The sequence below is a fragment of the Aquarana catesbeiana genome, linkage group LG12 (genome assembly GCF_042186555.1).
Source record: "Aquarana catesbeiana isolate 2022-GZ linkage group LG12, ASM4218655v1, whole genome shotgun sequence".
Lineage (NCBI taxonomy): Eukaryota > Metazoa > Chordata > Amphibia > Anura > Ranidae > Aquarana > Aquarana catesbeiana.
Genome location: NC_133335.1, coordinates 22,293,232 through 22,320,704, shown reverse-complemented (window position 1 = coordinate 22,320,704; position 27,473 = coordinate 22,293,232). Strand labels below are relative to the sequence as shown.

The window sequence follows — 27,473 nt, the reverse complement described above, 5'->3', positions numbered from 1 at the left end:
TCTTTGAGCTGTCAGTGGGCCTCCCCAGTGTTAAAGAAATCCGGTAATTGGAGCTGTCAAAAGAGCTGGCAATGTTTATTAACAACATTGCTCAATCCTGAAACACTAAAATAAAAAGAAACATTGTTTCTTTTTGTATCTTTCTGTTTCTTCATCTGCAGATCAAAGGGATGAACAAATGTTCCTCTGTTTTAACCCCTTATTAACCCTTAATTTACTCTAATCAGCCTTAATTAACTCCCTATTCTCCTCCATTTAATTTTTATTTTCCTGCTTTTTTTTTTTTTTTTTTTTTTTCACGTCTATTTTATAAATGATAAACAATTAAAACTTTTTTTTTTGTTTGCTTTGTTAGTGAATATTTTTACACATATATATTAACATGTATTTACACATTTCACATTGAAAAAGCGCAAAATTAAAAAAAAAAATCAATTTATTTCATTTGTAAATAACTTTTTAATGCTTTGCACCATTGCTGAAAGCTGAAGTTAAAACAAAACAGTTGCGGTAGGTATCGGTAATTGGTATCGGCGAGTACTAAAATAAAAGTATCGGTACTTGTACAATAATGGTATTGGTGCATCCCTACAAAGAATGGATATTTCAGTTTGCTTGCGAGATGGTCTTTAATGTCTTTGGTGGACAGAACTGCCACAGCCAATGAGGGAGCCAGATGGTAGCGTCACGCCAATCCCCCCCCCCCCCCCCGTTGCATTCTCTTCTTCTGGAATAAACAAAAGAAGTGTAGAATTCAACTGCCAGGGAGTTTCACCTGTGCGTGTGGTGGGAGGCGTAGACGCCGATGGGGAAATCTTGTCGCCGGAGATATAAAAAGCCATAAAGTAATCCAATCCACCAGGGCCAAACGAAAATGGTACCTTCAGTGTGGGGCGGAGCCGCCGTTCAAATACAGTGTCTAATTCTTTTTTTTTTTTTGCATGTTTTCAAGGCTGGGGGAGGGTATGCTGGCTCGTCGCTGTGTTTTTTTTCCTGCGAATAGAGTCAAATGTTATTATAATTTTTTATTTATTTTTTATCATAATTTCCAGGGATTTCGTGACCTTCCTCCCCCGTGTACATGACATCATGCCAGCAGCGTCTCTGACATTCTGTCACTGTGAAGATTACTGAAGAGAGCCGCGATTCTCTGCACTCGGTAAGTCCTTCGTCCTCTTACATATCAATGTGCCCGTTTAATCTCCTCTGAGCGTTCGTTGGAACCTGACGTGGCCACAAAACATAACCCATTGTTATAGACAAATGATCCTTCTCTGGGGGCAAAGGGGCAGAGGTAAAGGGGTACCAGCTCTCCGGGGGTTCCAACTCTTAAAGCGGTATTAAACCCAAAAGCAAACATTTTATTATATTGCAGCTTGCCAATTCTTATGTCTGCATTCGTTTCCTTTTTTTAGGCTTTCTTTTTTCTATTTTCATCTGGTGATCCAGCCAGCAAGTCTGTTTTTCACAGCACAAACTCTCCAGCAGAATGTATCAGTTTTACATTGATGAGACAAACCATTTAACGCTGGCAGGGTTGCTTACAATGATCAGCCTATATTCATTTTGGAGCAAGAGAAAAACTCACCCAAGCTCTACCGCTATATGGTATAGTTGGTGTGTAGAGTAGTTGGTGCTCTGGCTAATTAAGCTCACAAAAGATCCATAGAAAGTACAGGCCGGCAACTCGACAGCTTCTCCATAGAAAATATTTATTTCAGCATTACAGCAATGGCATCATCCAAAAATGCTAACGCGTTTCGGCCTTAGGCCTTCATCAGAAAAGCTTTTGATGAAGGCCTAAGGCCGAAAAACGTCAGATTTTTTGGATGATGTCATTGGTGTAATGCTCAAATATTTTCTATGGAGAAGCTGTCGCGTTGCCGGCCTGTACTTTCTATGGATCTTTATTCATTTTCGGTATTTGACAACATATAAACAGCACCACATCTCCAATAACTGAAAACTTCTCAAGAAATGTGGATATGGCACTTTTAAAGTGCTAACAGACAAGCTTGTGAATCCATATACTGTTAAAACATTTTCAAAAGCTTATTAGATTACACAGTTAAAATATTCCATAATAAAAACCAACATTGTGTTAACAAGGTCCCGTTGTCTTCATTTTATTGCAACGGTATGAAAAAGTAAAAGTTCCAACATGTTTCGCTTGGCTTCTTCAAGGGAAGACAACCGCTGAAACTTTGAAAAAACAGAATATAAATACAGTCTTAAAGTGTTACTAAACCCAGGAGCCTGCATTCACTATATCTGGTCTCCCACAGTACACAGAACATGGAAATGCAATTATTTTAGTAAATACAAACTGCTAAATACCCTTTTCTCATCAGCAGTATATAGCAGTTTTGTGACTTCTATCAGTTCCTGGTTAAAGCTTGTAGGAGGAGCTTTCATACTGGACTAAGCTGTTCTATGAGGATCCAGGACCCCTAAATCTCTGTCTGGACAGTGCTGATTGGCCCTGTGCTGACCACGTTTCCTCCCAAGGAAAAAAAAATTCTCTAGCAATACACGCCAAACTGAGCATGTGCAGCCTGACTCCAGTAACTCTGTCTTATCCGCACCTGTTCTGGAGTCAGTGGAAGAAGAGGGGGATCTATGCATACAGGATCAAACAGCCTTTTTACACCATGCATAGGATTAACCTCTTAGGTTCCTCTGTGAGTATAACAAGCATGCTTTACTGCATATACAGACTGATTTTACTGTTGTGGGTTTAGTAACACTTTAAAGTATCAACGGTTGTCTTCTCCTGAAGAAGCCCTTCCTGGTGAAACATGTTGGAACTGTTACTTTTTGTACCGCTGCAATAAAATTGGGACAACCTTGTTCACACAATACTGTTTTTTTTTATTATGGAACAACTTTTGAATATATTTCTTAAACAGAATTATTCTTTGAATTGTTTACTGTTGAACAAGTGACATAAATGACAGTGTGTGTGTGTCTTTTCTCTCTCTCTCTCTCTCTCTCTCTCTGTTAGCACCTTTAAAAGTCCCATGTCCACTTTTCTTGAGAAATTTAATTTATTCATGTAAAATCTTTATCCCAAAAGGAAAAAAAACTGTTTGCTATTACTGATTATAAAATATTAGCTAGAGCTTGGCTTCAGTTTGTTAGTGTATTTAAATCTGCTGATACATCTAACACTCCCCTCCCAGCTAGACTGACAATGCTGCTGTGCCTCCTGTGCTCATCTCTCCAGAGTTGAGTCTCACTAATACAAGAGGTGTGTTACTGGCCAGATCACCAGGTGAAAACAGAGGAAAAAAACGAATGCAGCCACCACATTGAATGATTGGTAAGCTGCAATATATTGCATTCTTGGTTTTTGGTTTAACCACTTACTGACTGCCCCACGTATATATGTACTGCGAGGCGGCGGCTCCTACAGGCGAAATCATGTGCCTGTACGTTTTTTAACTTCCGGGTTTGCTCATGCAAGCTGCCGGCGACCGACTAATCACAGCGGAAGCCAATCGGTGGGTCCGCGGGCCTGGTGTGTGCCACCCGTGTGCCACCCTCGCCCGATCGTTCCCGACAGAGGCAGACTGGCGGTTTGCCTATGTAAAAAAAGCAGATTGCCGTTCTGTGGCGAGGGAAGAGACAGATCCTGTGTTTCTGCTAAGCAGGAACACGGATCTGTCTTTCCATCATATAAGCACCTCCCCCCACACAGCAAGCACTCCCTAGGGACACATTTAACCCTTTGATCACCCCTGTTAACCCCTTTCCAGCCAGTGTCAGTACAGTGACAGTGCATGTTTTTTAGCACTGATCACTGTATTGGTGTCACTGGTTCCCAGAAAGTGTCACTTAGTGTCTGATTTGTCCGCCGCAATGTCGCAGTCCCGCTATAAGTCGCTGATCGCCGCTATTACTAGTAACAAATGAAAAAAAATGCCATAAAAATATCCCATAGTTTGTAGACGCTATAACTTTTGCGCAAACCAATCAATATATGCTTATTGGGATTTTTTTCAAAAATATTAGGATATTGGCCCAAATTGATGAAGAAATTTAGATTTTTTTTAGTTTTTTTTTTAATTGGCTATGTTTTATAGCAGAAAATAAGAAAAATTTTTTTTTTGTTTTTTTGTTTATAGCGCAAAAAAAAAAAAGGGATATTGGCCTAAATTGATGAAGAATTTTTTTTACGTTTTTTTAAATTGGTATGGATATGTTTTATAGCAGAACGTAAGAAATTTTTTTTTTTTGTTTTTTTTTTTTCAAAATTTTTTTGTTTTATAGTGCAAAAAATAAAAAACCGCAGAGGTGATCAAATACCACCAAAAGAAAGCTCAATTTGTGGGAGAAAATGGACATACATTTTATTCGGGTACAGTGTCGCACGACCACGCAGTTGTCAGTCAAATATTCAAGGATTGACCAAGTCAAAAAATGAACGGACTTTGTGGGCACATAATGAGAGAGAGAATCAGTATAAATGTATAAATTTTATTACCAGAGTTAAAAAACATATAAACAACACCCTGTATGGACATAGTTACCCAATAATGCAGTTATAGAGGACTGGACCTAGGATACAAAGATTAATTAAATACTGTATGAAGGTAAAAGAAAAATTTCTGATCCAGTAATGCCTCCAAAAACTTGCTCGTCGACGCGTTTCCCTAAAATATTAGCTTCCTCAGGACAGATACTGGATAGGTGCTGATATATTTAAAAACAAGAGTACATGTGTAAGTACTCAATGTAGTATATATATATATATCTATATAAGTATGAATTATGATTGTTACAACATTTCTTGTCAGTTAAAGCGACGCAGTGCCGTATCGCAAAAAATGGCCTGGTCAGGAAGGGGGGGAGGGTAAATCTTCTGGAGCTGAAGTGGTTAATACATGTGCAATACTTTTTAATATTTGCTCCAGCTTGTGTGCGTGCAGCATGAGTTCTGTGGTCCCCTCCTTAGCATTTTTAGCCGAATACCTGACTTTAATGGCGTCTTGTTTTCCTTCATCTCCCTGGGGTGGTGGAAACGGTCATCTTGCACTGCCCGTTATCTGCCCAGTAATCAGAGATGGTGACAGTAATCGTATCATGCTATGCCATCTGTGTACAGAATTTCCACAGAAAACCCGGGGTAGTTTAGTAGCATGAGACGGCGATGCAATGACACCTCCGTCTATACACACACACACACATCCCCATCTCAAATGTGTGAAAGCCACAAGGTTAGGCTTGCAGCCAGCTGTCTTCTAGTGTCATCTGCTTGTGCTGTTTGAAACGTGTGTAGGGCTGCAACTAACGATTATTTTCATAATCGATTAATTGGCCGATTTATTGTTTCGATTAATCGGTTAATAACCTTACAAAAAAGTGTGGTGTATAATTCAGTTAATATGTAAAGTTTTAAAACAAGGCAATTTATTCTTAAATATCTCTATGCAGTGGTAAATATTAATAACCAACTATATTGTTAGGGAGACAGAAGAGATATACTGTATATATTATTAGAGGAGATATACTGTATATACTATTAGAGGAGAGATATACTGTATATACTATTAGAGGAGATATATACTATTAGAGGAGAGATATACTATATATACTATTAGAGGAGAGATATACTGTATATACTATTAGAGGAGAGATAAACTATATATACTATTTGAAGAGATATACTGTATATACTATTAGAGGAGATATATACTGTATATACTATTTGAAGAGATATACTGTATATACTATTAGAGGAGAAATTTACTGTATATACCATTAGAGGAGAGATATACTGTATATACTATTAGAGGAGAGATATACTGTATATACTATTTGAAGAGATATACTGTATATACTATTAGAGGAGATATACTGTATATACTATTAGAGGAGAAATTTACTGTATATACCATCAGAGGAGAAATTTACTGTATATACCATTAGAGGAGAGATATACTATATATACTATTAGAGGAGAGACATACTATTAGAGGAGAGATATACTATATATACTATTAGAGGAGAGATATACTATATATACTATTAGAGGAGAGATATACTATATATACTATTAGAGGAGAGATATACTATATATACTATTAGAGGAGAGAAATACTATATATACTATTAGAGGAGATATACTGTATATACTATTAGTGGAGATATACTGTATATACTATTAGTGGAGATATACTGTATATACTATTAGAGGAGAGATATACTGTATATACTATTAGAGGAGAGATATACTGTATATACTATTAGTAGAGATATACTGTATATACTATTAGAGGAGAGATATACTGTATATACTATTAGAGGAGAGATATACTATATATACTATTAGAGGAGAGATATACTGTATATACTATTAGTGGAGATATACTGTATATACTATTAGTGGAGATATACTGTATATACTATTAGAGGAGAGATATACTGTATATACTATTAGAGGAGAGATATACTGTATATACTATTAGAGGAGAGATATACTGTATATACTATTAGAGGAGAGATATACTGTATATACTATTAGAGGAGAGATATACTATATATACTATTAGAGGAGAGATATACAGTATATACTATTAAAGGGTGAATCTGGTAAATATCATCAGACTCGGAGATCAATTTTTTTTTTTATTCAAAAAAAACAAACAAACAATGTCTTCCTTCAAAAAATAAATTTCATTTTAAGAACGTTCGTTCGATTTTCTAATCATTAGTGGGGTCAAATCGACGTTCATTTTGAACCACAGTGATGGGAAAATTTGGAAATAATAGAAAACTTCTTGGTGAAAGGAATTGTCAGACAGTGGATGTGGTTTTCGTTCAGAAATTACATTCATTTTAAAAACAGAATTTTAAAAACAAGTGAAAATTTCAAAAAACATTCAGCAAAATGTACAAAGATTTTTCGTCTGAATATTCTTGTCTGAATATTGATCGGTGTGACCAGAATAAGGCTCGGTACACACCTATGCAGTTTTGCCTTTGATCTGTTTCTGCAGTGCTTCTTGCTGTGCGTTTTGCGCATGTGATTTTGCTGCAATTTTTTTTTTTTTTTTTTTTTTTTAAACACAGAAATTACTGCAAAAACGCACTACATGCTTTTCTGCAGCTTCTCCATTGAAGTATATTGAACCAAAAAAAAGCACCATTTTGCATTAAAAAACAAAAGCCCCTGACACTTTCCAATTACGCAGCGGTTGAAAAAAGCCTCGATGTGAACGTGTCCCATAGGAAACCATGTGAATGAACTGTAGTGCGTTTCTGCAAAAAGCACTAAAAAACACGTAGATGTGAACCAGGTCTAAGACGTTTAGTAACATAACGGGGTTAAAAAACTAAAATGAGCCCTTTATAGTACAAAAAAAGCAAATAATCACTACTGTAAGGGGTTCATTTTTTTTTTTTAATGTAGAACTTTTTTTTAACCCCAGTCGATTACTGGCCGATTAATCGATTATGAAAATAGTAATCGATTCATTTCCTAATCGATTAGTTGTCGATTAATCGATTCATTGTTTCAGCCCTAAACATGTGCTAGGGACAGTCCAATCAGTCATAAGAATATGTTTGTTTTTCGGTATTAAACCCAAAAAGCAAACCTTTATTATATTGCAGCTTACTAATTCTTAGATGTGGTCGCTGCATTTGTTTTTTCTTTTTTTTTTTTTTTTTTTTAGGCTTCCTTTCCTTTATTTTCATCTGGTGATTCAGCCAGTAAGTTTTTTGTTATTTTTCAACAGAAGAAGCTCTCCTGCAGATGTTTCAGTTAGAGGGTTGAGACAAATGATTTACCACAGACAGGGGTGCCTACAATAGTCAGCTTTTATTCATTTATGTAAAACCTTTATCCAAGTTTGGCTTCTGTTTGTTAGTGTATCTAAATCTGCTATTGCATCTAAGACTACCCTCCCCCCTGCTGCTGTCCAATAGTGTTGCTGCTTCTTCCAGAGTGTAGACACCCCAAGGCTGGGTTCAGACTGGTGCGCTGCGGTTTGACTGCAAGCACGGGTGTATGTGTGGTTTTCATGCGTTTTGCCTACCCCCCCCCCCCCAAGCAGCTTGCAATGGAGGTACCTGGGCGGGCTCATAAACAAGCCACGGCTGGGCGTGTCCATTCACACAGAGAGCCGTGGCTGGGTCCCACCCCCTTTCTCTCCTAGGGCTAGGGAAAAAATCGATTTGAATCTTGAATCGAGTTGAGAGGTCAAATCGATTCAAAATTTAAGCAAATCGATTTTTTTAGACTTTTTTATTTTTATTTTTTTCACCAGGACCGGCGCTGACACCGCGCCTGTCCTGAGGAGCTGCGGGCAGGAGTTTTTAGGTGAGGCCATGGCCTCGGCCTAGTCCGCGAGGCCAGGCGCTGTGGACTAGGCCGAAGCCGCGGCCTTGCCTAAAAACTCCTGCCCGGGACGCCGCGGACTAGGCCGAAGCCGCGGCCTCACCTAAAAACTCCTGCTCGGGTTGCTGCGGACTAGGCCGAAGCCGCGGCCTCGCCTAAAAACTCCTGCCCGGGACGCCGTGGACTAGGCCGAAGCCGCGGCCTCGCCTAAAAACTCCTGCCCGGGACGCCACGGACTAGGCCGAAGCCACGGCCTCGCCTAAAAACTCCTGCCCGGGACGCCGCGGACTAGGCCGAAGCCGCGGCCTCGCCTAAAAACTCCTGCCCAGGACACCGCGGACTAGGCCGAAGCCGCGACCTCGCCTAAAAACTCCTGCCCGGGACACCGCGGACTAGGCTGAATCCACGGCCTCGCCTAAAAACTCCTGCCCGGGACGCCGCGGACTAGGCCGAAGCCGCGGCCTCGCCTAAAAACTCCTGCCCGGGACGCCACGGACTAGGCCGAAGCCGCGGCCTCACCTAAAAACTCCTGCCCGCAACTCCTCAGGACCGGCACGGTGTACAAAAAAAAAAACTCAAGTTCGAATTGTGAATCGAGTTTTTTTTTGTTTTTTTGAGAAAATCGCCCAGCTCTACTCTCTCCTCACTGGCTGTGATTGACAGCAGTGGGAGCCAATGAGGAGGGAGAGTCCCTGTAGAGCCGAGGCTCCTGTGCACAACGCTGGAGGAAGCTCGGGCTCAGGTAAGTATTAAGAGGGCTGCTGCACATTAATGCATGAAGGTAAAAAAAATCTTGAACCTTTAGAACCATTTTAAAGAGGAACTGCAGTCCGCTCACATAATTTTGTAATAGAAACATCTTTGCCATTCTGAAGCTTCCCTCCAACCACATTGCATATTATTTTATATATACTGTGATTCTGTACTTGCCAAATAAGCTGCAGAAATCTCTCTCCCCTGAGTCTGGCTGCATCCATTTTAACTGTGGGCAGCTGAAGCTGCTTCCTGTTCACTTCCTGGTTTTACACAGAGGCATGCCTCCCGCTCTGCAGCTCTCATTGGCCCTCTTATGACTCAAACTGGCAAACTCTTGAGAGTGAGAGAGAGAGCTGTGTATGATATCATAAGCCTAGGATAATGACCAGACAAGAAACAGGAAATGGGCTGTATAAGGTATTTACTGGCAGAACAAAAATGTTTTACTGTCCAAAGTTAAAACAACAACAAGGGCAGAAGATTTAATAGATGGAAAGTTGAAAAAAATGACTGAAGGTCCGCTTTAATACCGCTTTTAAGCCTTATGACCTTCCCTCCCCACATTCATTCTCTGCACCTTGCTAGCTTCCTGAGCTTCCTGGTTTTTTTTTTTGCGATTTGCAATATTTTTACCTGTCGGCCTCAATGTTGGCGGCATGCACTTCATCATCTAGTCGCGTTCTCCTAAATTGTTTTTTTTTTTTTTTTGCCGAGATTTTGATGCGACTTGAAGCAATGCCTTGCGTATTCTTGAGGTCTACGAACCTCAAGTCGCATCAAAGTGGGACCAAAGTAGTGCAGGGACTACTATGAAGGATATGGACGGTACTCATTGGAAATCATGGTGGGGTACGACTTGTCGTGCGACTTTGCAGTCTCAAGTCGCACTAGTACAAACCGAGCCTTAGGAGGGAAAAAAACCAAAAACAATCGTATTTAAACAGCCGCCATTAAAAAAAAAAAGAAAAAAAGTTTTCTGTAGCAAAGTTCTATAAGTTTTGTCTGGAAAAGGCTTATTTAGCCTACGCTGGTGGAAAAGGGACATCGGTTTGCGGCACGCCGCCCGCTTTTATTGGTTGTAGGCCTGATCCACAATAGCTGTGTGTTTTTCTAAGGCTGTAATGTTTATCTGCTGATCTTCACTGTCTCCTCCTTGAGCTGCTCTCTTTAGTTGACATTAATCTCGGGGATTCTTGTTTTTAGGCCCGGAATTCTCCACCCTAAGCAAGCACCATTAGGGTGTGGGCAGGGGGTAGAGGAATGAGGGAAGAGGTGGGGGGGGGGGGTGTGCCCCGCTTTGATGTTCCCTGATTGTGGAATGCACTCAGACGTGGGTTCCTGCCTCTTCAAAACCCTTTTTGATCTTCAAGAGGAAAGACATGCATGCTAGGACGCTCCCCCCCCCCTCCGCCTCCTCCATTATCTTCAAGAAAATGTGAGCAACTTTGGGCTGTTGGTATAACCAGGCCAGCTGGGGGTTGTAGTTCCACGGGTGCATGCATGCATTACAACCTGGCTGTACAGTCCTGTGTAATGCATCTTTTCATCTAGAAAATAAGTCGATTGTTTAGGTAGCCCCCCTTTGCACCACATAGCTGCTGCCGCTAAATAATCGCATTGTGCAATCTGTGTGCAAAGCTTGCCAAATGCCCCTTACAGTCTGATACCTGTGCAATCTTCGTTACATTTACATCTGTGCAGTGTACGCTCCTGCCTGTTTCCATATGAATTGAATAGATTGTTTAGGCAGGTCAGGCATTGTTTAAACAGCTTACAAAAAAAAAAAACTGTACTTGGAAGTTTTTTTTTTTTTTTTTTTTTTACCTTAAGTGTTACTAAACCCACAACAGTAAAATCAGTCTGTATATGCAGTAAAGCACAATTGTTATACTCTCTATGGAATCTAAGGGGTTAATCCTCCTCCGCATTGTGTAAAAAAAAAGGCTGTTTGATCCTGTCTTCTCTGATCCTTCACTTCTTCCACTGTCCCCAATCCATCTCCTGATAGTACAGAGCCTTGGGGGCAATCTGCTCAGTTTATTGTGTATTGCTAGAAAGGTTTTTTATGTTTTTTTTGTTTTTTTTTGGGAGGGTGCATGTGATCAGCAGAGGGCCAATCAACGGCTGTCCAGACAGAGGGTCAGGGGGTCATGCAGCCTCATGGGACAGTCGGAGGAGAATGAAAACTCCTCCTACAAGCTTTTATTAGTGCTCGACCAGACACTGATAGAAGTCACACGACTGCTATATACTGCTGATGAGAAAAGGTATTTAGAAGTTTATTTTTACTAAAATAATAGCATTTTCCATGTTCTGTGTACTGTGGGAGACCAGATATAGTGAATGCAGGGTCCTGGGGGGACCAGATATAGTGAATGCAGGCTCCTGGGGAGACCAGATATAGTGAATGCAAGTTCCTAGGGATACCAGATATAGTAAATGCAGAGTCCTGGGGGGACCAGATATAGTGAATGCAGGCTCCTGGGGAGACCAGATATAGTGAATGCAGGCTCCTGGGGAGACCAGATATAGTAAATGCAGGGTCCTGGGGGGACCGGATATAGTGAATGCAGGGTCCTGGGGAGACCAGATATAGTGAATGCAGGGTCCTGGGGAGACCAGATATAGTGAATGCAGGGTCCTGGGGGGACCGGATACAGTGAATGCAGGCTCCTGGGGGGACCGGATATAGTGAATGCAGGGTCCTGGGGGGACCAGATATAGTGAATGCAGGCTCCTGGGGAGACCAGATATAGTAAATGCAGGCTCCTGGGGGGACCAGATATAGTGAATGCAGGCTCCTGGGGGGACCAGATATAGTGAATGCAGGCTTCTGTGGGGACTAGATATAGTGAATGCAGGCTCCTGGGGAGACCAGATATAGTGAATGCAGGCTCCTGGGGAGACCAGATATAGTGAATGCAGGCTCCTGGGGAGACCAGATATAGTGAATGCAGGCTCCTGGGGAGACCAGATATAGTGAATTCAGGGTCCTGTGGGGACCAGATAAAGTGAATGCAGGCTCCTGGGGGGACCAGATATAGTGAATGCAGGCTCCTGGGGAGACCAGATATAGTGAATGCAGGCTCCTGGGGAGACCAGATATAGTGAATTCAGGGTCCTGTGGGGACCAGATAAAGTGAATGCAGGCTCCTGGGGGGACCAGATATAGTGAATGCAGGGTCCTGGGGGGACCAGATATAGTGAATGCAGGCTCCTGGGGGGACCAGATATAGTGAATGCAGGGTCCTGGGGGGACCAGATATAGTGAATGCAGGCTAATGGGTTTAGTAACAATTTAATGCAGAGAATGCAATAAAGTGATTGTAAAGAAAAAACTTATTTTCCTTTTCTTTTTTTTTTTTTTTTTAAGTAACATACATCTCTATACTTGCCTGCTTTGTGCAGAGCAGCCCTGAACCTCCTGTTCTCAGGGTCCCTGCTGGCACTCCTGGCTCCTCCTCTCTGTGCAGTTCCCCGCACGGGAAGCCTCTTCCCATGGGGGCACATGTGCATGCTTGCTCACAAGCGCCACTGCTGCATCCATTGACACAGACAGCAGGACTCAACCCCGCCCGGGGACAATTGAATGCCTAAACATTTTATACTTTAATGCAAGGAATGCTTTAAGGTAAAACATGCTTAGGCTTTAGAACCACTTTAACCTCTTGGTGCTGACAGAAAGCAAATATGCGGCCTCTCAGTGGGTGGGTCTTGGCGCCAAGCGACCTCATATTTGCGTACAAAATTGCAAAAAACAGCTGTGCCGAGAGTGCGCACCTGGCACAGTTACTGGCAACTAATGGAAAGCTCCCTATTGCTGCTTGTGATCTGGAGCTCACCGCGATCATGGGACTGCCGTGACCGCCAATCATGGTGGTCACATGATCATAAACACCGCCCCGCCTCCTTAAAGGGCCGGAAGGCGCCAGCACCAAAGGCACGCGGCACGACAATGCCCGACATCCTTTGATCCAAAAAATCAAAGGAGCCAGGCAAAACATTGTCAGCCGAAGCCTGAAGCCAGTCAGCTGCAGTCACTCTTCAGGTATTCATGGGTGCCAAAATACAATAGCCGGCAGCAGGAGATTCATCCATCCAGGCTGTTTGGTGTGGATGGGAGAATTGATAGATTCACCAGGTGGAACAAAGGAAATCTGAGACCGTACATGCCCGCCTTTATGGTCAGCTTGAAAAAAGTATGGCCAACCTTTACTCTCCTGTGACCCCAGAGTCTACTTATAGCAGACTATTGCCGCTATCAGCTGAAGTAACAGAGCCGCCCCAGGCCCTGGGAGAATCTTGACCATATTGTCTGGATCCACCCAGCCACCTGATTGACAGCTGGCTCCACCTCTCAGCACGTGGCTGAGACCTGAAGCCAGTTGAGCCGGCCACCTCTCTAGCAAGGCGCTCCAGTGAGCGCTGGAGGGGCTGAGCGGAGAGCTTTCAGCACCAAGCTGACCGATTCTTTTGTTTAGATTCAGTAGGGGACAGCTAAAGCATCTGGCCAATGCTGAAGTATGGAGGTAAGTACGTGTGTTTTTTTTTTTTTTTTTTTTTTTAAATAGCCCAAACTTCTCCTTTAATTTGTGTCCTAAAAGTAAGAAAAAGTGCCATGTTAAATAATTAGTAAATCTATTCATGCATTTTCTCTCCACCAACAGCATTTCTTGGGACAGCAGAACAAAGACGTCCACAAATGAATAACCGCAAGGAGGACATGGAGATACCGTCACACTACCGGCAGCTGCTGCACGAGCTGAACGAACAGCGCCAACATGGCATCCTGTGCGACGTCTGCATCATCGTGGAGGGCAAGGTCTTCAAGGCGCACAAAAACGTCCTCCTGGGCAGCAGCCGCTACTTTAAGACCCTTTACTGCCAGGTGCAGAAAACGTCCGAACAGACCACCGTCACCCAGCTGGACATCGTCACCGCCCAGGGCTTCAAGGCCATCATAGACTTCATGTACTCGGCCCACTTGGCACTGACCAGCAAGAACGTCATTGAGGTGATGTCCGCAGCCAGCTACCTCCAAATGACGGACATCGTCCAAGCCTGCCACAGCTTCATCAAGGCCGCGCTGGACATCAGCATAAAGAACGAGTCTTCTGAGGACCTGACCGACTACGACATGGGCGCCCCGTCCAGCAGCGCCGAGGCCCTCCTTTCCGCGGTGGTGGCCGGCCGCAGCATCTCTCCCTGGTTGACAAGGAGGACGAGTCCCACCAACTCTTCCGGGGACTCGGCCATCGCCAGCTGCCACGAAGGCGGCAGCAGCTACGGGAAGGAGGACAGCGAGCAGAAAGTGGACAGTCAGGACGAGGTGTCCTCTCTCTGGGCCAGCGATGGATGTTACGGACCATTGCGTGTGAAAGAGGAGCAGGACTCCCCAACCCATTACATTGGCGGTGGCAAGGGTGATCAGGCTGTTTACGTGGAACAGGGGGACAGCTGGCAGAATAACGGGCGGCGGAAGAATAGGAAAAACAAAGAGACAGTCAGGCATATCACTCAGCAGATGGTGGAGAACTGCAGACCCGGCTCGCCAGAACCGTCCTTTATATCCAGCACACAGTGGCAGTACAACAACCAAGACAACTCCAGTAAGTCTAGCATCTTTATCAACAATTTTTCAAATGACGTAATTCCGTTTTCTTAGCATTTGCTCAAGTAGTATTATAATGACCATTCTTAATAGCCTATGACTTTGTATCTATCTGACCAAGCAAGAGTGGAGGCCCACTTTAAAGTGAACTTTATCCAAGCAGGGAAAAACAGCAGGTTTACTTTAAGGCTAGGTTCACACATGTCCGCTGCGAATTTTCCCTTCGTTATTCATTGCGAATTTCCTAAGCAGGGATTCAGCTGCGATTTAGATGTAGTTCAGATGTGGCCACAGGTGTCTTTAACCTTAGCTGGTTGTTAAGGAGCGGGCCAGGAAGCCGCATGCTTAAGAACGTATGACTCATCAGCTGTTCCCCGCCGACCGCTGAATGTAGAAAAAAAAAAAATTGCCGGCAATAGCAAATCATGAAAAAAAAAAAAACAGCGAAATGAAACAAAAAAAAAAAAAACTGCTTGTGGTGGACTCATAGGTCTGTTATGGATCTAAAAGGGGAACCCCAACGCCATATTTAAAATAAAAAAACTAGCGTGGGGTCGCCCCCAAAATCCATACCAGACCATTATCCGAGTATGCAGCCTGGCAGGCCAGGAAAGGGGGGACGAGCAAGCATTCCCCCTTCTGAATTCTATAGATTGTAAGCTCCTTGAGGATAGGGACTGACATAAATGTATAATAAATATGTAAATTATTATTAATATTATTATACAGGATTTATATAGCGCCAACAGTTTACGCAGCGCTTTACAATATAAAAGGGAGACAATACAGGTATAATACAATAAGATACAGGAGGATTAAGAGGGCCCTGCTCAGAAGAGCTTACAATCTAATAGGGTGGGGCAGGTGGTACAAAAGGTTGTAACTGTGGGGAATGAGCTGATGGAGGTGGTAACAGATTAGTTGGAGACGTGATAGGCTTTCCTGAAGAGATGAGTTTTCAGGGATCGCCTGAAGGTAGCAAGAGTAGGGGATAGCCAGACAGGTGGAGGTAGCGAGTTCCAGAGGATGGGAGAGGCTCTGGAGAAATCCTGGAGATGAGCATGAGAGGAGGAGACGAGAGAGCTTGAGAGTAGGAGGTCTAGAGAAGAGCGGAGAGGACGATTTGGGTGATATTTGGAGACAAGATTGGTGATGTAAATGAGGGGAAGCTCTGCTGATTTCTATCATCCAATCATGTGCAAGCAAAAAATGCTGTTTTTTTAAATTGTCCTTGCATGCTCCCCTCAGATCTACAGCGACTGCACTTCCAAGTGCACAGTAGACTTGCCTTTAGTAAATAACCCCCATTGTCTCACCACCTTACTTTCCCTGGGTGGATAGTGCATAGGGATTGGCTGCTTAGCCACCCAGCGCTGTTACATTGAGGATGGAAGTCCTTAGCCCTGTGTAAGCTCCAAATTATGATTTGGGAGTGTGCTTCTGGGGAGGGTGACACCTTAAAGCGAACCAGACCATGTAGGGCTAGAAAACGGTTTTACTTTAATGCTAGTCCCCGCAACTGCTTATGCTTGCCTTCCTTTTGCTCTCCTACTGCTCCATTCAGCGTCTGAGCTAAATACCAGACCTTGTTCAAGCTTCAGTTTGTGAGTTTGAGCTTAGACATACTCACACCCCCTTCCCTGTGTGACATCACTGGGTGCCCTGGACAGCCAATAGCCAAGCACCAGCCTTGTCATGTGGGAGGAAGGTGAGCCAATCGCATACCTAAAAAGTACAAGGTATATACTTCCCCTCTGCAGCTGAACAGAGTGGCGGAGAAGCAAAGGGTGAGCAAGTTTTAAGGAGCTGCAAGGGTTGGCATTTGTTGTTTTTACCATGCATGGTCAGAACACCAAGCCATTCCTAGAGTCTCATAGGCCAGTTGAGCTCCTGGCATTGGCCTGTTAAAAGGTGTGGCTTTAGCAGTTTTGGAACATTCATTTTTAAATAACTGATTTAAATTGCATATACATTCTTTATTTTAATTAGGAAGATGAGAATGGGATGTTCTGGTCTATAATTCTGCCTACAGATGATCATCTAATTTGCAAATGCACCATAACAGTCTTCTCCCCATAATTTATCTCCTCCCGAAGGTTGAAGCCCCGGACAAGCTGGCGTGTTTTTAGCGTTTTGTTTAGACGCGATGTCTGGGTCGGCCGCCTTGTACCACAACAAAATCTGATAGATAAACTCCAGATCACAATGAGTCAGAGCGAGCGCCAGACACACACACACACACACACACAAGATGGCACACTTTTTTTTTTTTACATTTATACAGGGACAGTTTGTTTTCTTATGGGCTGTCAGCTTTTGTGTACTTTTCTATCATTTTACACATCTTAAGACATTCTTGGGTGTTACAAATGTGGACTTTTAGGGTGAATTCACAGGTTAGATGCAGCATGTGTTCCCACGATTGGATGCGTTGGGCAGCCCCCCCATTAAAAGCAACAAATGAACCGCTCCAGGTGATTGTTTGAACCATCCGCCCCTCTGGACATCAGCAGGTGCCAGTCCCATCCGTGATTGCGGCATCCGATTAAAGGGAAAAAAGGTTGACCACACTCCGACGATGTACCAGATAAAACGTCTTTAGTTTATTAAAATCTTTACATTAAAGTGCTACTAAACCCATAACAGTAAAATCGTAAAGCATGCTTGTTATAATCACTGTGAAACCTAAGGGGTTAATCCTTTGCATTATATAAAAAGGCTGTTTGATCCTGTCCTCAACCCATCTCCTGATAGTACAGAGCCTTGGGGGCACTCTGCACATGCTCAGTTTGGTGTGTTTTGCTTAGGGCTGGGGAAAAAATTGATTTGAATCTTGAATCGAGTTGAGAGGTCAAATTGATTCAAATTTTCAGCAAATTGATTTTTAAGTGTTTTTTTTTTTTTTTTTTTTTTTTTCACCAGGACCGGCGCTGACACCGCGCCAGTCCTGAGTAGCTGCGGGCAGGAGTTTTTAGACGAGAAAATCGCCCAGCTCTAGTTTTGCTAGTTTTTTTTTTTTTTTTCTTGGAAGGGTGCATGTGATCAGCACAGGGCCAATCAGTACTGTCCAGACAGAGGGTCGGGGGTAGTGGTTGACCGATTATTGGAGCGGCCGATATTCGCAAATTTTCAAATAATCGGTATGGGCCAGAAACATACCGTATATTAGTCAGTGTGCAGTTTATAGGTTTTTATGCCATTTTTCTATGTTTTTTGTGAAGCCATTTAATAAGTTATTTTTTTTCAAGCACTTTATTTTTGCCAGTTGTTTACTTTTAGTATTTAAATTTTTAAGAAACACGTTCGGTTTATACCAGATTTGTGTCGAAATTGTGTTGATTTTTCAAAACTTTAAAGAGGAAGTAAACACTGATGGGTTTTACTTCCTCTTTTGCTCCCCGCAAGGCCTGAAAATTAAAAGCATAATGGGCTAGTATGCATCGCAAACTAGCCCATTATATGACACTTACCTGCAAACGAAGCCCGCGCTGTCCCCTGTGCAGGCTGCGTCCATCTTCCGGGGGCTGCGGACTCCGGCTCTGTGACTGGCCGGAGCTGCGTGACGTCACTCCCGCGCATGCATACGGGAGCTGTCAGTCACGGCACACGCTGGGGGAAGAAACGGCACGGGGGTCCGTTTCTTCACAGCGCATGCGCCGATGACGACATCGGCGCACTACAAGTGAAATATCTCCTAAACCTATCTATAGGTAAGCGTTATTCTAGGCATACCTATAGATAAAAGTAAGACAAAGGGGTTTACAGCCACTTTAAATGCACCTGATAATGGCTAAAAATCTGTATCTGTATGGGCCCTGAAAAACGATATCAGTCAACCCCCAGTCAGGGGTCATGCAGCCTCATAGGTCAGTCAGAGGAGAATGAAAACTCCTCCTCCTCCTACAAGCTTTAACCAGGAACTGATAGAAGTCACAAGACTGCTATGTACTGCTGATGAGAAAAGTTATTTAGCAGTTTATATTTACTAAAATAATTGCATTTCCTTGTTCTGTGTACTGTGGGAGACCAGATATAGGGAATACAGGCTCCTGGGTTTAGTAACCCTTTCATGAATCATGACTCCAATGCACTGACAAGGACTGTTACGCGGCACTTGTGCACCCTTAATGGACGGGCCGCCCCTGCATGTGAGTGATCGGCCCTCACCTTTGAGCGTCCCAATGACCAGAATAAATGAATAGTCTGGCCAATGGAATGCATTAACGCTCAAATACATGTGCAATACGCAGCTTTTTTTCCTGCCAGGAGTGAAAGTGCAGAGAGTTGAACAAACACTCAGTGTACATCTGACCTAAGGATTAAAAATAATTAATGTTGATTTGAGTGAGTCTAGTTCCGCTTTAAGCAATACAGCTTGGTCAATAAACCCCCCTTCCCCCTCCTTCAACCACCAACTGGATAATGAAGGAGTATCAAACTGATGAGGTCATCTCTCTGCTCACTTTTCCTGATCATTGGATTGACAGCACTGTGTGAAATGTTGGAGCTTCGTAGACTAACCTTGCTTGCCTTCCCTCTCTGTCTGAGTACTACCATGCCGGGGATTAGGGGAAGCTAATATAAAGTCACGTTCGGGAAGCTATACTAGCCACAATTTTGATCTACATTTTGGCCGGTGGTTCATAGCAGGTTTCCTCGTATCCAATTCGCATGACAGGAGACTCTGACCAGCTGTCAGTGGAAGACGGTTCACATATCTCCAGAGCGCCCGCGATCCGCACTGGAAAAGGGTCCTGTGAGTCTTTTGGCTCCATTTCAGGTCCGAATTGAGGCAAAAATTTGGGTCTGATTCACACCTGAATAGGAGAAGAGGGATGCACCGGACCTCTCCTGTGAGCTGCTCCTCAAATAGTGTGAACCCGACCTTAAAGCAGAACTTAATCTTCCTCCGCAGTGCCAACATCCCCCCCCCCCCCGGTCCTCTTCCAGGTTCAGGATCTTCTGGATTGGTTGGGTCAGAATGAGATAAATCCCACACTTGCACACAGGAATTCATTCATTTCAGCAACAAGGGGTGGTGAGAATGTACACTGAGGTGCTCATCAGAGGTCTCCTTGTACCCTAGGACACCTTGGTCAGTGGCCGATAAAGAAACCCTGTCGCCAGACCATTTGCTTCAAGAAAATGTTTTCCCATAAGATTATATTTACAGTTTAACATTTTATTCTTCTTATTTACCTATAAAAGTCTCCCTTTTTGTAGACACCCAAAAGGCTTGAGACTGCCCCCTGGATGCCGCCATCTTGGGTGTGATGTCAGTAGTCCTCACAGACTCAATACTACTCTCCATCACTCCTTCCTCAGTTTCTACCTAAAAGGTTGCATGAGAGTGGTAGTGTAAAGGAAGAGGCAGAGGAGCTAGGCCAGCACAGCTAACAATTGGACACTCCCAGAAGAGGAGAAAACCACAACGTGCAAAGAGGGAGGGGGGGCTGTGTTAGGGGGTTTCACTGTTCCTGGAGTGTTAGTTCCCTAACAAGTTCAAGGGGCAAATTTCAAATCAATAATAAAATCATTTATGGGAAAGCAAAACAAGTAAGCATTTTAAAATACAGATTTTTACCTGCAGTTCTTTAAGTTGGTGACAGAGTTTCTTTAACTAAGAAACTTACATATACAGGCTAGCTCAGTGTTTCTCAACTCCAGTCCTTAAGGTGCCCCAACAGGTCATGTTTTCAGGATTTCTCTCAGATGAAACGGCTTTGGTAAGGCAGTGAAACTGATCAAATCACCTGTGGAAAATAATGGAAAGCCTGAAAACATGACTTGTTGGGGCACCTTGAGGACTGGAGTTAAGAAACGCTGGGCTAGCAGACAACATTTGGAGGTGATCTGGGTTGTAGTTATGCATTGGGGTTGATTTACTAAAACTGGAGAGTGTAAATTCTGGTGCAACTCTGCATGGTAACCAGTCGGCTTCCAGGTTTAATGTCAAAGCTTAATGGAACAAGCTGAAGTTAGAAGCTGATTGGCTGCCATGCACAGCTTCACCAGATCTTGCACTCTACAGTTTTCGTAAACCAACCCCATTGTGCGGTCAGTTGCATTAAAAGCAGATAGAACCATTAATGACATGAGACAAGGGGGGGGGTTTGAAGAATGACCAGAACAGACATGGTATGGTCCACACCAGCCTGTCTCCATTAGTAGATAATGGAACAAGTAGAGCCCAACATCAGTTCTTTTTTATTTAAAATTATATCTTTTAAACTGTTCTGTGGTAGTTAACCACTATTTTGTTGCAATTCCCAGTTAGGCGAGCTTTGATCAGTCATCGGCGTCCTTGTGGATCCGTTGGCGGGCGGCACTTGGCGTTCGGCCTTGAGTCACCGCGACCTTGCAGTTCTAGGCCTTGGGTTGCCATGGAAACCCAGAAGCCTTCGTCTTAAGCTTCACATATTACGATACCTGACTGCAGGGCTAGTTAGAGAAATACCTCTTCCAGGATCTCGTTAAGGTAATGCAGTGAAATCCCCGGATTAAGCTGTTAACCAGGGCTTGTTTCGGAGGGTGGGGAGTAAGTGGAGGTATAGGCGGCTGCGGGGTCAGGCCACAAAATCCAGACACGTGATGGAATTTACTGAAGGCCATAGTGGAGGGGGGTTGTTGAGGGCTGACTTTGAAAGTCGTTTGATGTTTTGGGGTTTCCACCAGAAAGCTTAGTTCAGTTGTCCAGCATTCATTTTGCTTCACCGATTGACTTGCGCCATGCCTTCATATTTTTTTAAATTTTTTTTTAATGGGTTAAAACCTTGTTATGTTTGGCCAGTGTTCTACTTTAACATAACGCTAAATTATCAGTATTTTTGGCATAGACATATATGAATTAATAGAAGAGGTGTTCTAATTTACCTACCTGGGGTAAACGCCACTACAAGCAGTACTGGGACAGGGTAGTTCAACGCCCAGGGAAAGGATCCAGAATTGTGCCCCTCCCCTACATACTGTAGAATGGGTGTACCACCCTGCATCTATTCTTTGCCCCCTTGCTTCACCGCACCCATGGCAGTTGCCCTTCCTGCCCACCCCCTGTCCTGACCCTGACTGCAAGTCCCCATCAGTGATGACCACATGATCACAAACCTAAGTGTTTGATCACATGATCTCTGCTGAAGAGGTAGTGGAGTGCTGAACCAGCCCCCAGGGCAAGAATCCAAAGTTGCGCCCCCTCCCCTATTGTTAATACATACTGTAGAATGTGTGTACCACCCTGCAACTATTCTTTGCCCCTTTGCTTCACCGCACCCAGGGCAGTTGCGCTTCCTGCCCACCCCTTGTCCTGGCCCTGACTGCAAGTCCCCGTCAGTGGTGAGCACATGATCGCAAACCTACGTTTTTGGTCACATGATCTCTGCTGAAGAGGTAGTGGAGTGCTGAACCAGCACCCAGGGCAAGAATCCACAATTGCACCCCCTCCCCTACTGTTAATGCATACCGTAGAATGGGTGTGCATCTGTTCTTTGCCCCCTTGCTTCACCACACCCAGGGCACTTGTCCTTCCTGCCCACCCCCTTGTCCCGGGGCTGACTGCAAGTCCCCATCAGTGCTGACCACATGGTCACAAACCTAAGTGGTTGGTCACATGATCTCTGCTGAAGAGGTGGGGGACTGCTGAACCTTTGAATGATGTGGTCAGCACTATAAGGATTCTTAGTTGTGGTCCAATTAGCAAGTGATTGGCACAGAGATCTTTGCTACGTGGTAGTGAGGGGGGTGGGGGGTTGGGGTCACGAAACTGGCTGAACAGACTCACAAATGTTGTGACAGGGAAAATAGCTAACATAGATATGTTTCAAATACACAGCTGTTTGGCTTTCTTTTTTCGATAAAAAGTCTAATTGGCTGTTAAGTTTGCATAGCATTTCCTCCCGCGGTCACTGAGAAGAGCGGCACTGATACCCGTACAGCAGATAAAGGAGATGTCAGACAAGGGGGTCTTGGTTCAGGCTCTGCACAGTGTGAGGAACGCCCCCCCCCCCCCCCCCCCCCCCCCGCATGCATCCTTCCAGACAGCCCGAGAAAATGAGGTATACAAGTCTTGAGACTGATCTGCCCCCAATTACTGGGCTTCCATGTCACTCTGGCTCCCTAATCCTCCTCCACACGCTTTTCAGCCCTGCAAAGGCTTGTTAGTGATTTTTCTGCTGATTGTCATTGTAACCTGCCTTATCTGAATACAAAGCCAGCCGCCATTAACGGGCTCCGATCCAGAGGGCGAAAGCCATTGTTCTAAAATTGATCAAATTGGGCTAAAGCCTTGAGCAAATACAGGACTTTTTAGACCTCTTCGCTTCATGTTTTAAGTTTAGAGTAAAACCGATATGTAGTAAGACTGTAAACTGTAAAGTCCATAGACATGAGAGGGCAGACTGAAGCTTGCCATACATCGGTTGATTTTCCCTTGTTCAGCCCACGAGCTGAACAAGAGGAATTTGGTTGATTTTCTCCATGTACGTCAGCCTTTCTCAACCCTTTCAACACATAGGAACCCTTGAAATATCTTTCCGGTCTCAGGGAACCCCTACTAAAAATGATGATGTTTACAACTCCTGATACATTAGTGTGATGGTCAGTGGGAAGAAGGTTCCTTACACTTCTGGTCATTGGGAAGAATTACCCCCTTACAGATAGCTAAAAAGATCAGTGGCGTCAGTGGGAACTTGAGAATCTGAGAGGAAGAAATTGCTGATTGCTCAAGGAACTCCTAGCAACCTCCTGGAGAAACCCTAAAGTTCCACCAACCCTGGTTGAGAAATCCTGATCTACGTTAAACAATGTGGATGGAGGAATCTCCACCGCCGGCTGTATTAAGAATCGGTAACACCCATGGCTGCCTGAACACAGTGGCACTGCCAATAGGATGCAGTCACTGTTCGGTTGATAACTTTCCAATCAGCTTCATCATTTTTAATTTTTTTTTAATCGACTTTTGTTGAACTGTGAGGTAGTTGCAGGACCGTCTGTGGCTGGAATTTTGTCCCATTCAGCAGGAATTAGACAAAGTGGTTAGTAATTCTGCCCTGCAACACTCCGATCATTGGCTTGCACCCCAACCATGACACTACTACCTGCAGGCAGTTTGCATGTTGTTTGCATGTTCTACCTGTACATTCGTAGGTCACCTCCAGGTAATCTTGTTTTCCTCCCACATTCCAAAAACCTGGTGCTAGGGTAATCGGCTCCTGTCTAAATTGGCCCTAGCACAGTATGTGAGATAGGGACCTTAGATTCTAGATATAGCTATGAAGAAGGCTGTATTAGCCGAAATGCGCTAGGAGCTTTTACACTGTCTTATTATATATGTAGTCAATAAAGAATCCTCTTCAACAGTTTGAGTGGCCGGCTGTATTTGCTATGGATTTTGTATGTTCGGAGTTGAATATCCCAGCCAGAGCACCGGTCTCCAGCCCTGGAACATTGAACAAAGCAGTGGAGCTGGGGTATGTTTTTGTTCCTAAAACAAACTTACCTGCTTGTTCTCAATCTTCTTTAGAATGTACAGTGAGCTGTGCACCTAGGTGCTGGAAGGAATGAACTCCCATGCATATTCACAGGAGTCACTTCATTGCCCCGCCGGTCACTGAAGACAGCCAAAGACCCTGAAGACAGCCAAAGACAGCCAAAGGCCATAAATTATGTGATTTTCTTTCCTGCAACCACGGGATTTCCCCCATCAACACAGTCAGTCCCTGCCAGGAGAACACAATCATTGCTAGCCGCTATATACCGTTGGCAATCATCGCACACTAGAAATCAGACATGCTGGTTGTACCCAAGTTGATTGTTGGATTGATTTGGGTACATTCAGCCTGCCCATAGATGGATCGAATCTGGGTCGGCCCCTGCTGAACGGACCAAGATACGAACCATCTATGGCCAGCTCTAGAAGAAGTAGGGAGAAGATGCTGGCGATGAAACTAAGGTGAGTATTGCAAACTTTAGTTCCGCTTTAGAGTGCATGCCTAGACTTTTACATTGAATTGACCCCACTCTCTCACCTCCCAAGCCTTCCTGTTAGTCAGGGAAACTTCCTATTACATGAAAGGGACTAATAGGAAGGAGAGCCAAGTTCGACTTTTACCAGAAAACTCAAGATTTCCATATAACTGTATCTGAGTGTGCTCCTTAATCTACTATTCGCAGTTTTCGCTGAAGATGACCTCTCCTTTTTTTTTTTCTTGGCTACATTTTAATTTGCCCAATTTAGTGACTGTTTTAATTTATCCCATGCATACTTAATCCTCGCACAGTGGTTGACAGTGTGGGAGTAAGAGTTGAAGCAACTATGGAAATAGCGATATCATTATCTGGTTATTCCATTGGAAAGTTGGGTTCTTCCAATTTTGCATCATGGTGAACATCCTGTGGCCAGTTATGATGGAAACCCTGCTCGCAGAGTTCCATCCTTAATAATTCCGTTGGCAAATGCCACGATATCTGGGAGGGAGAAAAAAAAAAAACAAGGTTATTGTGTCTTTAACTTGGAGATTATAATTTCTCTAGGGACTTTAGACCCTTTTTTAGAAAATCATTAAAAAGTCATTGAGTTCGGGGCTGAGCCTATTAATCTAGTTAGATTAGAGGAGAAGACTGACTCGCGGCTCTCGTATGTTTCACTACCCCAGGCAGAACCTCCTGGCAACCTGGCTTGTTTGAGCAATTATCCAGCGTGTAGGAGTTGATGGAGAATCTGGTGGCGCGGGGGCACCGTTATTGCGTTTTTCTGTTTTTTTTTTTTGTGTGTGTTTTTTTTTCTTTAACGGTGATGTTTTTATTGTGGTTAATGCTAATTAGTATGTGTTTGGTGATACTCCTCTTTTATTACTTTGGCTCAGCCAGTGGCTTTGTTATGTCTATATGATGTTATCTCAAATGTTTGATCACATTATCCATTCTTTATATAGTGGCTGTGTGTTTCAGAGCATACGCACACCTCCTGCATTACAGTACAGCTATGTGGCACTGTGGTCTTTAGGTTGGTCTACAATACATTTGACAGTCTTGTAATAGATTCAGGATTATGTAGGTCAGAGGAGGGTTGCAGGTTGTGTTTTACTAACCACACCCAACAATCCCAGGCTCCATATCTGTCCTCCTTCACACCTTCCCTCTCAGAGCTTGTGTGGCCAACTCTTCCCTCCAGAGATAGCATACTCCTCCTATGCTGTGTATGTGTGTGTGTGTATAGAGAAAGAGAGATGTCTATATATGAGGCTATGTAATACTGTGAATATATAGCCTCTTGGTCCTTTTCACACAGGAGGCCCGGTCGGGTCTGGGTGTGTCCTTTCTTCAGCCCGGACCCAATCGGACCCTGCATTATCTTCTATAGACAGTCAGATGTAAAAGTGCTTGTGTCAGTTTACACCCGGCTACCTCCGTGTCCGATCCTGCAAAAAAAAAGCCCCATTCACACTGTGTGTGTGTGTGTGTGTGTGTATAAATATATTATATATATATCCTCTTTACTCTTGTCATGCATCTCAGAAGGCTTCGGGCCATCTACACCACACTGTGCATGTGCCACCCCTTGAAGGCTGGCTGCAAGAACCAGTAAGAGACAGCCAAGCCAGCCTGCCTTTGGATGAAGTAACAAAGAAAGATGGTTGGCACAGGATATGGCGTTCAGCAGGGGATAACAGTAGAGGGTGCTGAATTTGAGGGGCGTGTGGGGATGTTGGGTCCCTTTCACACTGGAAGTCTGGTCGGATCTGGCTGTCAATTTTTCAGCCGGACCCAATCGGACCCTCTATTTTTCTCTATGGGCAGTCGGATGTTAACGTACTTGTGTTCGTTTACACCTGGCTACCTCTGGGTCCGATCCGGCAAAAAAAATCCCAGAAGGGTATTCCTTTGGCCCCCTTCACATGGGGCAGACCCTGCCAGACGTCCGCCTGCCCAGCGGGGAATTTGTCTGTTGATCCCCACTAAGCAGGCGGATGGCTGGTCTGTGTCTGCTCCACTTATGCAGAGCGGACACAGACACAGCCCGCTTCTCTCTATGGGCAGTTGGATGTAAACAGACTGCCTGTCCGTTTACAACCAACTGCCACCTGATTCGATCCAATAGACAGATGGGAAACAGATCCTCACCCGTCTGTTTTAGCAGGTCAGATTGGATGTTGGCGGGTGTAAACAGACACATGTCGGTTTACATCCGATGCTCCATAGAGAATAATGGAGGGTTCAATCAGGTCTGTCTGAAAAACTGACAGACAGACCCAGTCGGTCCACTCGTGTGAAAGGGGTCTTACCCTCCGTTTTGCCAGATCAGATCGGAGGGCAGTTGGGTATAAATGGACAGCTGATCCGTTTACATCCGGCTGCCCACAGAGCGGGCTGTGTCCGTGTCTGAGCGGACACAGACTTGTCATCCAGCCACTCCTGCTCAGTAGGGGATCAATGGACAGATCCCCTGCTGAGAAAAAACAGATCCGGCCCGTGTGACAGAGGCCTTAATGAGGAGAACCCAGTGGAAAAATGAAGAAAAGAGGGATGAAGTTCTCTCTGTTGGGTTGTGTAGAGGTGAACACCCAAAATAACTAGCACTCCAGAGCCTTAGAAATGCCTAGTGTTGGCTCACGTTTTCGAACATTGAAGATGAACTTCCTGATTTGGCAAAACATTTTTTCCTAATTTTCTGTAGAGATTTTCATCTGGAAAGCACTTTGAATGCATAGCCAGACAAGTTTGTGTTCTCCGTTGCCATTGATTGGTTGCCCATCAGCCTTCGTAGTGGGT

At 44.0% G+C, this 27,473-nt stretch overlaps 1 protein-coding gene across 2 annotated transcripts in view; it reads left to right on the top strand.

The window, feature by feature from the left end:
* Nucleotides 1-27,473, top strand: part of ZBTB46 (zinc finger and BTB domain containing 46) — a 101,563-nt gene that overhangs the window by 28,212 nt on the left and 45,878 nt on the right. For both annotated transcript variants that reach the window (XM_073607381.1, XM_073607380.1), the window contains exons 2-3: nt 1,053-1,159; nt 13,768-14,709. In XM_073607381.1, coding sequence (XP_073463482.1) covers nt 13,803-14,709 — 907 coding nt within the window. In that variant the 5' untranslated portion in view covers nt 1,053-1,159; nt 13,768-13,802. The remainder of the gene's footprint in view (nt 1-1,052; nt 1,160-13,767; nt 14,710-27,473) is intronic.